At 50.4% G+C, this 17,500-nt stretch overlaps 1 protein-coding gene across 1 annotated transcript in view; it reads right to left on the bottom strand.

Annotated features, from left to right (window-relative positions):
- The window catches only part of tenm2 (teneurin transmembrane protein 2), a 156,099-nt gene that overhangs the window by 27,036 nt on the left and 111,563 nt on the right, over positions 1-17,500 (bottom strand). The window contains exons 6-8 of the mRNA XM_035532332.1: positions 5,087-5,209; positions 2,243-2,448; positions 1,820-2,015 (exon numbers count right to left, since the gene is read on the bottom strand). Of these exons, the coding sequence (XP_035388225.1) occupies positions 1,820-2,015; positions 2,243-2,448; positions 5,087-5,209 (525 nt within the window). The remainder of the gene's footprint in view (positions 1-1,819; positions 2,016-2,242; positions 2,449-5,086; positions 5,210-17,500) is intronic.

Genomic DNA, 17,500 nt, shown 5'->3' with positions numbered 1-17,500 from the left:
CAGAAATGTATGAAAAAATTCATCCCAACGACAGCTGCTGATTGTGGCATAACACGGGCATGATGTGTCGCAAAGATCTGTTATGCAGATTTAAAGATATAGGGAACATGTACAGAAATATTTATGTGTTGCTAAATTAGAGAGTTCATCAAATTCTCGAGAAAAAAAAAAAAAAAAAAGCAACAGAAATGTGATCAAACACTGACACAAAAAACCAAACAAACAAACTTTACGGGACACGCTTTGCATGTGTGCACCGTCACACTAGAAAAACAAAATAAACAAAATAAACAAAAACAACGATTTGCGTTCTTTGTGGTTTAGAGCAGAAATGTGGTGAGCCCTGTAGCCGAACGTCCCATGGTCTCAGTTCTGAGTGTCACGATGGGTACAGACGGTACAAATTACATACGCAATTGGCACGGAGGCGTTTTATCGCTGTCGGTAATAACCCACTGTGAAATATCTATTCTTAATCAGACCTGTCAGGTAGCTTCTAATGAATGAAAAGTACCCCTTTGTGTTATTTTGGAGAAGTTTAACACTTTAACATGACTGAATTTACCAGCACATCAGTGGGTGTAAAGAGAAAAAAGATAATTGATCGCTGTCCGAGATAACGAGAGAGAGGTTCCTGTCCGACTTGTGTGAGGCTGTTTTAATAACCTGATGCGTGCACATCTGGTGGCATAAAGGAATCGGAGACGAATTATACAATTCAGTAAACACGCAACATCAGGCCTCACCTTGGTCAGGCTTTCAAGTCTGGAAGAAAGTCACATAGGTGTCTGATTCTCTAATGGCGCTGCCTCTGTATCTTTATCGCCATTGCTCAATGTCTCTCTCTCTCTCTCTCTCTCTCTCTCTCTCTCTTCCTCCAGAGTTCTGCATTATTATTAATACAACCAGGTTAAGCGACTTCATTAGCCGTGAGTAGCAGCACTATTGATGTGTTTAAAGCTAATTGGTGCGATGTCGCTTATTACAGTTACATCTTGAAGTGAGAATATTCATAATGTTTCTGTACAGGCAATGTGCTAAGTTAAAAGGCTGCAGATTGTTTTCTTTCATGGGAGCAATGAAAATTAAAAAAAAATGAAAGTCCCAAAGTCAGGTTTGGGCTGATCTGCTTTGTATGCGTAGTGGTCTTGCGTGGTGGGAACTGATCTGCTGTCCTCCAGCTCTGTCTATATGTCCCCCTTCTGTCCTTCGGTGTTAGGCCTGACGCCATCAAAGCGTCTCCTCAAAGCCTCTCTGTTTTCATACTTGACACTTCCTCCCTTAGTTGGTATTGAGTCGCGTGCAGCCATACGCAGTGAACGGTAATTCTTCGCCTGTACGGACGCCTCGTCTCCAATATCTGTATTTCCACTGTACTGTATTACTAGGTAGCTAAATCCACACCTAAACCTCGCTAACATTTGTCTTCTCATTTGTCTCTCATTTATATCTCATTTGTCTCATTTGCCACATTCCGTTTAAAAAAACAAAAAACAACCACAGCTGTCTTCCAGCCTGCTTGTCTCCTCGGCACCTCCCTCCAACTCCTCTTAGGATGAGGGCAAAAAAGCGCTCTGTTCCACTCCTCCGCTCTGCTCCTCCTCTTCGCCTCTCTTCAACCCTCTCAGCGCTCCCCGAAAGGAAGTGGAAAACGACTCCGAGTGAATTTCGCAGGCCGGCGGGGGACGCAGTAATGCGGCAGAGAAGGTGGTGAGGAGAGAGTGCTTGTGTGAGAGAGAGAGAGAGAGAGAGAGAGAGAGAGAGGGAGAGAGAGAGAGAGAGAGAGAGAGAGAGAGAGAGGGAGGGAGGGCTGACTGACCCAGAACAGCCGTGCTGAAAGACACAGGCTCTTTCTCCTTGCCATCGTTGTAGAAGGCCAGGTGCCATGTCCCCGGGTCCAGGTACTGCACGAACACTGCCTCGTTGAGGACCACCGTCTGGATGCTGCGCCGCTCCCGAGGAGACTCCACCACGCTCCACTTCTCTTTGCCGTCCAAGCGCTCCATGTAGTCATACTGGGGAGAGAGAGAGAGAAAGAGTACAGAAAAGAAAGCAGAGAACCGTATTCTCAGTTTTCAATTTACGGGCGACGTCAACATGGTATGAGTCATGGCAGATCATTTAGGGAGGTTAATTAAATTTCACTGTTAACGTGAATGCGAGTTCATTGTTAACGGGGGCTGGCGAGCGCGTTTTGCGCCGGAGTGTTTACGCGGCGGCAGCTCCCAGCGAGTGCGATCACCTGTGCGTGGGACGGGGGCAGGCCTTTGCGGATGTACACCCCGAAGAGGGCGTCTTTGCCCAGCGAGATGTTGAACTTCAGGAACTGCGGCTGGCTGAGGTGCAGCAGGGACCGCCAGAACATGCCGGGCGGCACCTCCTGGGTCACCCGTCGGCCCACCTCCACGTCGCCCGTGTCGATGCTGCTGTTCCGCAATGTGCCGGCCCCTGAGGTGCAGAGGAGGACAGCGGGAAAGTCAGTGCCGGAGCTTAGGCGCTCCATGGAAACGTGGACGACGGAGGTTCCGCCCGGGCTCCGGGCGCTTTTGGATGCGTTACGCAAAAACGGGTGCGCGCACAGCTGAGGGAAAGGAGCACTACAACTGGAGCACGTTTCTGAGACTCAACATGCGTTGAGATCCTTGAGCTTAAGTGTGAGAACTGCCACAACCTGTAACATCCAGTTCTAGGGGTAAGAATGTAAAGAACTCAGAGATCGCGTGAGCACGTGGTGAGCTCGCTGTGGCCTCTGGCTCTTCGTAAGCTGGAGGGAAGGCACCTGTGACACCAACGCAAAGCACGAGGTCTTAAGTGCGAGGCCTCCAGGATTACATCTGGACCTGCAGATGGTTTCATCAGAAAGCCTTTCGGACTTGCAATTCATGTTGTGCATGGCGTTGTCCGAGTTGTGTTGTGTTTTTATTTTTAAAAAAAAGACACCGTCGGAAAAGGCCGCAGGATTGCTGGAATATCTGCGTGGAGAGAGAAAAATGATAGAAACCATACGATCATAAAATCGAACAGAAGAAGGAAAGCGGTTGATTGGTGGATCCCTCCGTAGGGAAGGGGTGGGGGAGCGATCCCCCCTACACTGGAGGCAGGGAACGAGACCGGCGTCCGTGTCTCGCCTCAGATTCAATCGCTCTCTGCCTCCTCCTCCGTATCTCCTGAAGGGTTGAAAAGAGAGCTGTATGCGTCTCTCCCGCCCCAATCCTGGAGCTCATGTCAACACAACACAGGCCCGGTGTGCCCTCTTAATCTTCCATGCTGTTAACTGCTTCTGATGTAATGGGGGAAAAAAACTCTCTCTCCCTCTCTCTCTCTCTCTCTCTCACACTCCTTTTTTGCTGGTGACAATGGCCGGGTTTTGCTTGCGCGGCAGAGAGGCACACGTGCGTGCGCGGCGTCCTCCCGTAATCAGGTCAGTCGGACGCCGGAGACCTCTGGCTGGGTGAGGAGGCAGAGGGGGGACGCAGATGCGTTCGGGAGGAAGTGAAATGCGTTCGGGAGGAAGTGCCTCGCCCCCCCCACGACTCCCAACCCGGGCTGCTCATTAACATGGAGCTGTGAGGAGTTGTTCTGTGGAAGTGGAGCACGGGGGGCGCGCTCAAGATTAATAAGAGACTAGATTAATAAGGAATAAGAAAAAGATTAATCAAAATCACAGGAAAGCATAATTTAGATTTTGCAAAATGGAAGGCACATTGTGTATGTTACACAAAGCATTCTTAAACAGCAGAGATTAGCCAAACGTTACAAGCACACTGTACAGGTGACCCGTAAAAATAGTCAAACAGCAGAGATTAATCAAGACATGAAGGCACGTTATACAGATTACCCCCATCACAGTTACACAGCAGAGATGAACCAGAGCACCGGCAAACACAGCATATGGCGGACATACAGCGCGCATGAGGTACACATGTTCAAGTGTGAGCAGAGATGATGGCACCCTGTCGAAAGAGAGATTTGGCGCTCTTCGGCTGGAGAGCATTTTCCAGGCCGCGGCTATAAGAGGAGAAGAGAGCACTTGTGGGCCATCACAGCGGTGCAAGCGCTACCGCCTCTGCTCTCGGCTGGTGTTACAGGCAGAAAAGGTGGGGGGGGAGAACATGAAAGTGAAGAGAAAGAGAGAGAGAGAGATTGAGAGACTGAGCTTTGGAGGTTTGGAGGTTTCTGGCTGGCACGACTCGATTACAGCGCGGGGCGGACAGGTGGCGCGTCCCTGCCGCAGGGAGTCACGGAAATGTCCTTCAGGTGGGGGGGGGGATATGTGTCATAGGCAAGGACAGCCATCGCCTGGGATAGTGAGACCGGGAGGCATACGCAGTGTGGGAGTGAGACAGATCACGCTGACAAAGAGGGGGGGGGGGGGGGGGGGGGGGGGGGTGCATGCGTGACTGCCGTGCAGTTCCCCTGATCCTTTTTTGGTGTGAGCCTGGAGAAATGGTACAAGAGACTTCTGAGAGATTCCGAACTGGCATTAATAGTGTGGGAATACCATATGCATGCTGCATTCACAGCATACTGCAATATCTGAGTAGTACGCACTCCCATTCTTCTCCGGCAGCCCGCAGAAATCCTGGAGCTAGCGCTGAAAGAATTACATATCCAGAAAGAAGGATGAACATCTCGCTTTTTTAATCACAGAGCAGCTGAAACTGCATGTAGCTATGGGCATGGGAGACAGAGAGAGAGAGAGAGAGAGAGAGAGAGAGAGAGAGAGAGAGAGAGAGAGAGAGAGAGAGAAAGTAAGGGAAAAAGAGTAAAAGAGACTCTTCAGAAGATTCAGTTTCAATGTGCTATGACTCAGTCTGAGACTCTGAGTAAGTGAAAACAGAAGGTCTACGGGAAAGGTGTCAGACTGTGGAATAAATGGCGGACGGCCCCAGTCTAGCGATTGCGAAAGATCAGGGGAGGGCCCTCACGATTCTCGCGGTCCACAGTGTACTTTGTGCCCCTCGACTTAGCTTTATCAAACCTTATCATTAACAAACATCCCATATGCTGCTCTTCCCCCGTGACAGAACTCGGTATGTAGTGCGCGTGGGCTCAAATTTCCGGATTCAGGAACGGCGCCGCTTACCTCTGCCTATGGGGGGCACCGCCGCGGTGTCGCTGCTAGCCGGCAGGCCGGCGCCCAGGCCATGACTCAGCATGGGACCCTCCAACGGCTTCAGCTGCCAGTTCAGCCCCAACAGGTTCATGGCTGGGTGTTGGCAGAGCGAGAGGGAAAGGAGAATTCAACAAGACGCACTGCATTGTTAAAGGAGTGTGGGGAAGATACAAGCTGGTCAGAAGTGTGTACGTGTGCAAAAAAAAAAGAAGAAAAAAAAAGAACCCGCGACAAAGCCGGTAAACGCAGTGCGCACTGCTCGGAGAGTGGACTGACCATCTGTCGCGTGATAAACACACGGTGGGGGGGTGCAGTAAGATCACAACGCAAGGAACAGAGGCAGGACGGCGGAAGAGACGAGTGTGTGTTTTGTGGCTGACTGACGTCACTCTGAGCAAGATCTACCCAGAGCAGCTGCTCAGAATGACTGGGTTACACAGAAATCTGTTTCTAGTGCAATCTGTCTACAACGAAATATACCTTTAATATTGCTTATCTGTTCATTGGCAGATTGGAAACCGGAGAGGAAACATACTGCATTGAGGCGGTGGCCACTTTTAAGGACATGACTAAAATCCAGACCAAAATTCTAGACAGCACAGACAGAGGTGTGACAAATATTTTAAGAGCTTTAGGTGTTCTGTTGCTTTTTTCTGATTCTCCATATCAGACCAAATCCTTTCCTGTCAGCAAGACAGAAACTTTAGGTTTGAGTAGGTGGATAGAGAGCTGGGAACACTTTAGGAAAGGGCAGCTTTGGTCCCCACTACATTTTTGAAAGTGTCTTTGCTTCGTGACAGTTCGAGTAATAACATGTTTGTTTTAGTCAGTAAAACGAAACATATTAAATTCCCGATGGCAGATGCTGCAATGAACGAGGTACAACTGACATTTCGTGAAACGAAACGAATATCTTTTTTAAAAAATCAAAGTGAACAGAAAATGATGATACCATATGTGTATTTTAAACCATAGTGCTGATACGTCATGTACGCCAATAAGCTCGACAAACCACAAAACCGTTCATGATCCCTTTCGTTCCAGCGGGAGCTCTGATTTCTTTTCAGTGAACTAGATTTCTTGAAAGGAACAAAAATTTCAGCGGTGGCTGATTTGAACTTGAATTTGAATTCACTAGATTTAAGTGACTCTTCTTCTGTAAATTTAACAGGGACCAAACATTTGTTTCCTTTTCCTGTTACGCTGTAGATATCGCAAGAAAGTATGTAAGCACAGGTTACAGCATGCAACCAGAACGTACACGCAATTGTTGGTTATTCGGCAGTGCAGATAATTAAACAGAAAAGAAGGCAATGAAACGTTTACTACAGAGCACCTCTCAGATGAAGTCGAGGTTTTTTTTCTGAAATGGGAAACGATGGCTTTGACTGATAAAACCGGTGTTAAAAATAAACACAGTGCCATTGTTGCCAATAGGATGCGCTCCAACTGTTGCCAGCGTTCCAGTCGGTGTTACCAATGTCACCAATTAGTCTCTGATAAAAAATAAAAATAAAAAATAGACACAGCCTCGTACATAGGCAGCAGCTTGGCAGGAATTATTTATCTATTTATTTTACTTTTGCAATATTTGGATTCCGCCCCCCTTTCTCGGAAGAGTTTACGCCGTTTGGCTGCTCCACGGGTGACAGATAAAAAGCCTTCTTTCCTTCAGTACCCAGGAGCAGAGAAACTCGGTCGGGTTCTTTGAGGTATCCCCGATAAAAAGGCACAGATATCTCTTCCAACGCCCGTCCCCGGGGAAAAGGGGGAATTTTCTGGTTGGAAAGTGGAAAACCCGGCGAGCCATCGAGGTTGGATGCTTAAGGCGTCTCACAGCGCATCGCTCAGGACGCTCCGCGGAGCACAGTAGCCATGCATGTGCCTACGACCGGGTTACTGTATCGATAAATGGGGGACGTGCTTTTACAGCTTTCTTTACCTGCTTGCTCCAAAAAGCGCCCGAGCGCTTTTACCAGCCCCACGCAGGCCCTGCCTGCCGCGAGGATGGCGGCGCGCGCGTTAATGACTCCCGCCCCTCTGCTAACCTTCATTCGGCTTTGCCCATCGCACCTAAATCTCATCCCAGAAAATCAATTTTCTCTCCTGTCAAATTCCATCTCCTCTCCGTCTGCACCTTGGAGAAAGGGGGAGAACTGGCAGCCCCCCCGCACCTACTCTCTCTCTCTCTCTCTCTCTCTCTCTCTCTTGTTTAAACGAAAGTACTGACACTTTGGGAGTTGCTCCAGACTCTGTCAGCTTTTTTATATGTCACATATAGGGAAGATTCACAACACCAGTTTCTCTCTCTCTCTCTCTCTCTCTCTCTCTCTCTCTCTCTCTCTCTCAAGTATTTTCCCTACCTCTCTTCTCTTTTTTTCTCTCCTCTATCGCTCCATCCGGCCCGATGTAGATCGCGCGTACAGGCTTATATGCTCATTTTGCAATCGATGAAACAATTAAGAAATGAATCCGTAAAAGCACGCGAAGCGGTAGTCACAGCCGTATAGACAGATTACAGTCAGTCAGAAGAAAGGAAGCTCACATTCTCTGCTCCAAGATATATATATATATATGTGTGTGTGTGTGTGTGTGTGTGTGTGTGTGCGAGAGAGAGAGATATGCAAACTGTGGCACACAAACCAGAACTCTTGGCCAGTAGATGGCAGTGTTGAGTTGACGCCAGACTGAGCGATCGCTACAAATGGGCTTTGAGAGAGAGCGAGAGAGAGAGAGAGAGAGAGAGCGAGAGAGAGAGAGAGAGAGAGAGAGAGAGAGGTGGTTTGAATCACCCCCGTGCCACTGCATCATCACATACACGCACATTCCCTTCAACATGAATGCATCCTTGACCCCACCCATAAATTACATGGCCAAGCTTAAATAGAAAATGTGTGTGCTTAAAAACGAATAAGTTGGTGCATATATATATTTTTTTATTCCTAATGCAGAATTTAACTGCACAATATCACCGATGTAGGAGTGCCCATAATCTGTGTGTGTGTGTGTGTGTGTGTGTGTGATGATACAGCAGCAGATGGGAGACTTTACGAGTGTTGACTGTGAGCCGATTCCTGCGGTTTACCAAGCGCTCTCTCCATCAAGGGTGCAACGGGAAAACAGATATGTCGCGTGTGTGTGGATGTGTGCAGGTACTTGAGAGAGAGAGAGAGAGAGAGAGAGAGAGAGAGAGAGAGAGAGAGAGAGAGAGAGAGAGAGAAAGAGAGAACGTATGTGTGTAATGTATCTGTGTGTGTGTGTGTGTGTGTATGTGTGTGTCCTGGCTGTCGTGCCGCATGGCAGTGCCACAGCAGATGTTTGGATCTGTGTTCCAGGACGACAAAGCCGGCTGACATTCCAGCAGCGTCTCCACAAGGTTACGTTAGCCAGAGACACACCGAGAGGAAGGCGGGAGGTATGGAGGGAGCGAGGGAGCGAAGGAGCGAGGGTTTGGCCACTGGACCTTTCAGCGCTCAGGAGGGAAGAGAAGGGAAAAAGGGGGGGGGGGGGGGGAAAGAGAGAGAAAAGGAGAGAGATATTGCTTCCTGGAATAGATCGGCATTGTCCTTCATGTTAAGGATGGCCCAGAGAATGCTGCTGGCTAAAGCTGTGTTTGTTGTGTGTGTGTGAGAGAGAGAGAGAGAGAGAGAGACTGCAGATACACACTGTATGCTGGCAGTGTCCACCTATGATTCAGACCCACCTGTCATTGCTGGTTAAACCTCTATGACTACCACACACACACACACACACACACACAGCCACACACAGCCACACACACACACACACACACACACACACACACACACAGCCACAAGCAGGTGGCTGTGGTCCTGGAACAGGGCAGTGGCCAGTTGTGGTCCTGGCGGTTCTGAAGGACGTGCAGTAGAAGGACCCCGCACACACTGAGCAGCTGCTAAAAATATCAGCGTGGAGAGGCGACGTTTGGCCCCGCGGCGCACGCGCATGCCAAGTCTGCCATCCAAGCTGCACTGCATTCCGGACAGTCCGAGTGTGTTCGCTACGTGTTATCACTGTTGACATCAGCTGCCAACCATGCAGTGTTTCCGCACTCTGCTTTTACCGTGCCAACGGCGATGAGAGGAGATGCCATACTGTCTGTTTGCTGAAGAGAACAGGGGTGCTTTGAGATGTGTGGTCAGGAAATCACCCGCATGTGCAGACATAAACACACAGACACACACACACACAGACAAAGACACACGCGCATACACACACACATGCGTGCACACACACACAGACACACACACGCACACATAAACTCACAGACATACATGCATACACACACACACACAGACACACACACACAAACACAGACATACACACACGCATACACACACATGCACTTAAATACACAGACACACACACACACACATGTAAATACTCAGACATACACACACATGCGCACACATGAATACACACCTGCACACACACACACACACACACACGCACATGTAAATACACAGACATACACACACACATGCACATGTGCATACATGAATACACACCTGCACACACACACATGCATACACGCACACATGAATACACACTTGCACACACACATATTTGCATTTGGATTGGTAGATTTAGCCCCCTCATGTGTTGTTGAAAATGAGGGGAAAAAAATTCTCTAACTTCCCTGGAGAGATCAGATGGGGATATGAGTTTTGGCAAGCGTTTGTCCATAGGCATACATATCCATTATTCATAAAAGACTGCATCTTTCTCTCTCTCTCTGTCTCTCTCTCTAGCGTTTTCTCTCTGAAAATGTCTCACACAGAGAACACACTAACAGGTTTTCACTCGCACACCTGTGGTACACTCAGCATGCTCCGCTGAATTCTACAGAGACTGTGTGTGTGTGTGTGTGTGTGTGCGCGTGTGCAAGAGAGTGTTAGACAGAGAGAGTGTTAGAGAGAGAGAGAGGGTGAGAGAAAGAGAGTGAGAGAGAGAATAATTGCTTCTTTTTCCATGTGCACACACATATTGAGCTCTGCAGGTCCAATCTTGTGTTTGCTGTTTTATGTGTCTCCATTTCTGTAAGTAAGCTTTCTGTGCAGCAAACAATCTGTCTATATCACGCAGGTGTGTAAGATAGAGAGTTAGAGAGAGATTAGAGAGAGAGAGAGAGAGAGAGAGAGAGAGAGATTCAAAATTGTAGAACACAGAGTTCCACAAGGGCAGAGGTTTCAGGCAGAGGTCTTTCATCAGCTGTGCAAGCATACTGCTTCTGAGTTTGTAGGAGGAGGAACCAGTTTATATATGAAAAAGTAAATGTTTAATTTATAACATTCATACCATAGGGCTATAAAGTGTCTCTGTGTGTGTGTGTGTGTGTGTGTGTGTGTGTGTGTGTGTGTGTGTGTGTATGAAGGACACTGTAGGCTCTCGTCTGCCCTATCACAGCAGAGAATCCAGGACATCCCGTCTGTCCTGCTGCTCCCGTCCCGCAGTACAGTAGTGGAAGTGGAGCAGAAGAAGACCCCCTCACTCTACTTAAGAGGTCATTTTCCCGTACCTTATTTTTACAGTCTCCCTTGGCCCTCCTAATATATGCATATTAACTGTTCTAATTTACCACTAAATTAACAAGACTGACCTCAATTAGGACATTAATTGTGAGCTCCAACTCTTGGTCGGTGCTTGTAATTGGTTTACAAATCCTAGCATGCGAGATTCCTCACTCTGTCCTGTGGTTCTGAGGACTGAGGTCTCGTGGCGCCTGACGCGGGCTGCGCCTCGTAAACGCCTGACCCGGATTCTACTTCTGCCGGCAACGTCCGATTGGTCGACAGCTCGCCGGGTTCAGGAAGCGCCAGGAAGGGGAATGGCTGAGATGGAAAGGGCTCGTCTGAAACTCTAGACCCTGGAGGACGGGGCTTGGACGGATGGCTTCGTGAGTGTGTGTGTGTGTGTGTGTGTGAAGCGGGGACAACACTACAGGGCAAAGCCACAGCAAATGAGCAGCGCGGTCAGAGGGCTTTGAAGTTCAACTACAAAGCTTGGGAAAGACCCAGAGGCGCTGTGTCGGTGTGTGTGTGTGTGTGTGTGTGTGAATTCTGGTCAGAACTTCCAGGGAGAGAAGTAGCTCCAAATGTGCAGTTAATGAAATAAGCAATCGGCATGGCTGTGCCCCTGATGGGCTGGAGCAGTGAGTCCCTCCGGCCTCTAGGGGGCGCCACAGCCTAACCATCGCACCAAAGCCTCATTGATTTAAAGGTTAGAGCAACTGTCCCTTGGTTGCTTCCACTCCATTAGAAATGCACAAACACACGCACACACACACACACACACACACACACACACACAGACACACATACGTGCTGTGGGATATTTCTTGGTCCATTTTCTCATGCTCAAATAAGGAAGTGTTTGCTCAGATTTTCAAACATAAAGAAACACACACACTCACATAAACACACTCGGCAAATGTCAAGAGACTGGATGGCCATGACCTTTAGTAGCTGAGAAGGGTGTGGCTGGGCCCTGGCGCACACATCTTATTTCCTGCTTAGATTGAGAGACATTGAACCTCTATATTAGACTGTGTGTGTGTGTGTGTGTGTGTGTGTGTGTGTGTGTGTGTGCCTCTGGCTCACAGCTCAGCCATTCACATTAGTGAGAGGAAATGGGAGGCAGCTGAAATCCTGATCAATGCTGTAGTGAGACATGGTGCACAGACACCGTCGCTCTCTCTCTCTCTCTCTCTCTCTCTCGCACTCTCGGCCTCTCACTGTCTATAGCCTATTACATGTGTAAAACTATTAAAAAGTGCAACTGAATCTGGTAGAGAATATGTATAATGAATGAGCAGTGTAATTAGTGTTACAATGGATATGTGTTCACTGTGCCTGTAGTTAACCCTCCTCACTTTAGCAGCTCTGTGTGTGAGTGTGTGTGTGTGTGTGTGTATGTGTGTGTGTTTGAGTGAGTTAGTGTGTGACTCCAGCATTGTACATTAAGAGTCAGCTATGAAATATGAAGCTGAGTTGACTGATGTGTGTAATGCATTCGCCTGTGTGTGTGTGTGTGTGTGTGTGTGTGGGGGGGGGGTCTCAGTGCTGCTCACTCTCTCCCTCTCTCCTCTCCAGCTCCATCCAGCTTTGCTCAGACACCGTAGAGTCGTAAGGGCAAACTACACACCTGCGCAATACACCCTGGCGTCGGGCGCGTGCGCATAGCCCCTATCTCTCTGCAACACATGGACACGCGCAGACATGCAGACAGACTGGCAGACAAACAAACATAAAAACAGACAGACAGGCAACCAGACAAACCCAATCCGTTGTTCTGTTCCTTTCTCTCTGTTACACGTGCACGTGCACACACACACACACACACACACACACACACATACACACACACACAAGTCCCATTGCTGCGCAAATCCCGTGATAGCATCCTTAGGCTCAATTGATGCATGACATCACAGGGCCAGACGGGGCTAAATCTCACTGATTATTAACGGTTTGGTACGGTGAGCTGGAATCAATGTGACGCCCTCCAAAAGACTCATTAATTCTTTACAGCCAGCCGCTGAGGTAATCTTTAGCAGAGCCTTTGGACAGAGAGGTGTCATTTCACATCTGCCCTTGATCTGAAGCCGCCAGTCAGTCAATGACAGACAGAAAGAGAGAGAGAGAGAGAGAGAGAGAGAGAGAGAGAGAGAGAGAGAGAGAGAGAGAGCACAATGGAGACAGATGAAAGAGCCCATCTTCAGAACTGGCCTGCCCTGTGTCTCTTTGTTTGAGAGGAACAACTGCACAGAGAGTGAGGCAGACAAGCATAAGGGCCTGGGCACTTGTGGGCAGAGGTGGACAATTGGTGGACATTGGTGGGCACTGATGGGCATTGGTGGGCATTGGTGGGCATCAGTGGACATTGATGGACATTGGAGGGCATTGGTGGACATTGGAAGACATTGGTGGACATTGGTGGGCATTGGTGGGCATTGGAAGACATTGGTGGACATTGGTGGGCATTGGTGGGCATTGGAAGACATTGGTGGACATTGATGGACATTGGTGGGCATTGGTAGACATTGGAGGACATTGGTGGGCATTGATGGACATTGGAGGACATTGGTGGGCATTGATGGACATTAAAGGACATTGGTGGGCATTTATGGACATTGGTGGGCATTGGTGGACATTGGTGGGCATTTGTAGAAATTGGTGGACATTGGTGGGCACTGATGGACCTTGATGGACATTGGTGGACATTGGTTGACACTGCTGGACGGGTAGGCTCCACCGGCTCTCCTTGAGATTGGGTGCCCTGAACCTCAGAGCACTCTGTAGCGAGGGCGAAGGGGCATGAGCGGCAGCAGGCCTCCCCTGATCACCATGAGACGCACGTGACCCATCGCTCCGTTCTAACAAAGGCACAGAGAGGGAAGAGAGGAAGAGAGGAAGCGAGAGAGAGAATCAAAGAGAAAACGAGAGAGACCTCCAACCAGTCTTCGTGTTAAATTCACCCCCACCGGTCGCCTTTAGGGGGATGCTGGTGTCGTCTCTCCGGATCTTCTCCGGGAGTCCTGCTGGCGCTTGTGCCCTTTTGCGTCTTCCACATGCCCCATATGCTAGTGCTGTTTGGCCAGGCGACTCTCTCCCTCTCTCTTCCCTCTCTCCCTGCTTCCCTCTCTCCCTCTCTCTTCCCTCTCTCCCTCTCTCTTCCCTCTCTCTTCCCTCTCTCCTACTCCCTCTCTCCCTCTCTCTTCCCTCTCTTCCCTCTCTCTTCCCTCTCTTCCTCTCTCTTCCCTCTCTCCCTCTCTCTTCCCTCTCTCCCACTCCCTCTCTCCCTCTCTCTTCCCTCTCTTCCCTCTCTCTTCCCTCTCTCCCTCTCTCTTCCCTCTCTCCTACTCCCTCTCCCTCTCTCTTCCCTCTCTTCCCTCTCTCTTCCCTCTCTCTTCCCTCTCTCCTACTCCCTCTCTTCCCTCTCTCTTCCCTCTCTCCCTCTCTCTTCCCTCTCTCTTCCCTCTCTCCTACTCCCTCTCTTCCCTCTCTCTTCCCTCTCTCCCTCTCTCTTCCCTCTCTCCTACTCCCTCTCTTCCCTCTCTCCCTCTCTCTTCCCTCTCTCTTCCCTCTCTTCCCTCTCTCTTCCCTCTCTTCCCTCTCTCTTCCCTCTCTCTTCCCTCTCTCCCTGCTTCCCTCTCTCCTACTCCCTCTCTCCCGCCTTCTGTGAAATGACATGCTAAGGTCACCTTGGGGTCAAGACAACAAATCAGCTGCACACAAATGCATGGACACGCACGCACGCACCCCCACCCACCTCCGCACACACAAACGCGCGCGCACGCACGCTGCAGTGAAGGAAAGTGGGTCGCACTGGGTGCAAGGTGGGGAGTAGAAACCGTAGCCCGGCAAGCCCCCAGTCAGTGGTTGGCACCACGACCAAAGTTTAAAATGAGGGGTTTCTATGACAATTGCCATACTGCCTGTCACCACTGATGGATGAGGAGTCACAGCATCCCAGCCTAGGTAGAGGTGACACTGCATACACCTTATACACACGTTCACGCGCCCACGAACACACACATATACACACACGTGTACCCACACAGCTCAAGGGCACCAACACAGCCAGTGGGAAGAGTGGATAATTTATTACCCACTTATATATGCACATCGGGACGTGTAAGTGTATACTAGTCCCATTAAGTGTGTGTGTGTGTGTGTGTGTGTGTGTGTGTGTGTGGACTCTCTCCATCCAGTGGTCCAAAAGTGCTCTGAGTCTTTTGTGCACTCTGAGCACCCGCCTCGTAGCCAGCGCATCTGCTGTCTAGACAAGAACCAGGAAGCAGGCTGTCCGTTCCGCTTTCCGTCCATCTCCGTCCCTATTCCACGGCCCGCTCCTTCTCCATCGGCCTGGTGGTGGCTGCTCTGCGGGGATCCGGCGACCTATAGAGCCGAGGCACGTTGTGGGAGGCGCCGGGCGGTTTGTCTCCTCCACAACACATGACGAAAGAGCCACTCCTCGTTTGCATCAGGACCGCTCACCTGTATCCTAGCAACCGACTCCCTGCTGTGGCAGTCTCTCCACACAACAATGAGCGAGAGATCAGAAGTGCACGGAATGATGATTCCTCTCCGCTCCTCACCTCACAGTACACATATATGCATAGGAGTGTGTGTGTGTGTGTGTGTGTGTGTGTGTGCGCGTGTGTGTGTGTGAGGTTATTGTCCATAGAGAGTATATATGTAATGACTCTCTCTGAGCACACATTTCTCTCTCCTGGTTTTGGAACGGGGCAGTAATCCCTCTAGGGATGGAGAGAAGGTGTCAGAGACAGTGGGGCAAATTGTAACGTTTTAGGCCTCTTCAAGAATGAGGGAACCTAAAACCACTCTCCATGTCTCTTCCTCTACTCCTCCTGATCTTCTCTCCTCATCTCCTCCTCTCGGCCTCTCCTCGTTTCCGAGGAGTGTTGCTTTTCTCTTGCTGGGTCCAGCGCATTGAGGTAGGACCCAGTGAAGAGCCAGTCAGGGACTGCATTAGGGAAAGTACTGCAGCTGCACATTTCAGCACATTAGATTAAACACACACACACACACGTGCGCGCACAAACACATACACCCACAGGCAAATGCACGCACACTCATATATGCTCATGCACACACACATGCACGTACGCACACCCACACACACAAATACCCACAGGCAAATGCACACACACTCATATATGCACGTTCACACACACACACACACACACACTCACTAACACACTGGAGCGCAGAGGGAGAAAGTTTCAGCTTATATCGCCACACAATTAAGGTGACTTAGTCCACTGAGTAGCAGAGGAAATTCAGATAAAGGTGAGAGACATGTCCAATCCATCCATCCATCCATCCATCCATCCATCCATCCATCCATCCATCCATCCATCCATCCATCCATCCATCCATCCATCCATCCATCCATCCATCCATCCATCCATCCATCCATCCATCCATCCATCCATCCATCCATCCATCCATCCATCCATCCATCCATCATGTTTATTTGTCTGTCTGTCTAGAAAGCGTGCTTGTTAACCTGTTTATTTGTCTGTTTATTTATCATGTTTATTTGTCTGTCTGTCTAGAAAGCGTGCTTGTTAACCTGCCTACCTTTGTCTGTTTCTGTAAATCTAATCTCAGTGTGACCCCTGGCCAATGGGGATGTCCCACAGTGGAAGACTCTCACTGTTAATCTCGGCAAGGATGGCGAGGATTTTCGCTGCTTGGCCGGGAGCCTCCCTGGAGCCAAGCGCCAGCGTTCCGGAGTCCCGGTAAAAGTGGAGGGGCAGGTGGCTGAGGCAGCACAAAGGGACACGCCGCCCTCCGGGGTGCGGACAGGCGAGCAGAGAGGTTGAGGGGGGGGGGGGGGTTGTGTGCGAAGGGGTGGCGGTGTTGGTGGTGTGGTTTCTGCTGAGCCTTGCATTTACTGACTGCCCCATCTGTTGAGCCCACTCTCCAGGGGGTGTGAGGATTGGGGGCTGGGGGGGGGGGGGGGGGGGAGGGGGTCAGGCACCGTGGGGGTGACACATCTGCCCTCTGCTCGACGTGCTCTGAGGGGCACGCCAGGGGGCCGGGCGGCCGGAGCTCGGCGCCTTGCGTCAGGTGGGGGCTTCTAATGGGGGCCAGAGGAAGCTAATCTTCCCTCTCTGTCCCTCTGTCCGTTGCTTTAGTAGAGTCACAAGTCTCCTCTTTGTCTTCCGGAACATTCCCCCCCCCCCCCACAAGGTAGGACTGCCCTTTTCCTTCTCCTGCTGCCAGCACAGACGGACGCAGCGCATGACTCTGAAAGAATCAGCCCCTTCTCCGCCACCTGGTCACCGCCCGCCAAGTTCAAACACGCCGCCGCGTCGCAGAGATCACAGATCGCCTCCAAGAAGGAACTCACGACCACCCCCCCCGCAGACAGTGCCCCTTTGCGGCTTCGTAAGCCAAGACCCGCCCCTCTCGGAGGTACAGAGCCATTAGCGCGAGGTAGCAGAGAGAGAGAGACCCCTCAGCGAACAGCTCAGCCTGCAGTCTCAGGCTTCTGAAGGTGGGGGGGGGTGGATCCGGTCGGAGAACATTCCTCCTCGGGTAGTAACGAGGGGAAGCATCTGGTTTAATCAGCGCTGCCGTGGCAACACAAGGACACGCACGCACGCAAGCGCGCCTCGATTCTCCCGATCCCCCGCCCCCCCAGGCCGACGCTTTCCGCGAGACTTTGTCAGACGCGCGAAGCAGATCGTGGGCTTTCGGCACACCGCCACAGTAGCAAAGCGCTTCCGCTCAGGCCCGAACCCGCAAACCTGCGTCGTGTTGCTTCCAGCAGCTCGGATGGAGCAAAGGGTGAACGCGGGCGAGAGAGAGAGAGAGAGAGAAAGAGAGA

The sequence above is a fragment of the Electrophorus electricus genome, chromosome 12, assembly GCF_013358815.1.
Source record: "Electrophorus electricus isolate fEleEle1 chromosome 12, fEleEle1.pri, whole genome shotgun sequence".
In the NCBI taxonomy this organism is placed as follows: Eukaryota; Metazoa; Chordata; class Actinopteri; order Gymnotiformes; family Gymnotidae; genus Electrophorus; species Electrophorus electricus.
Note: the sequence above shows the minus strand (reverse complement) of the source record. Positions and strands in the feature narration are given on the sequence as shown.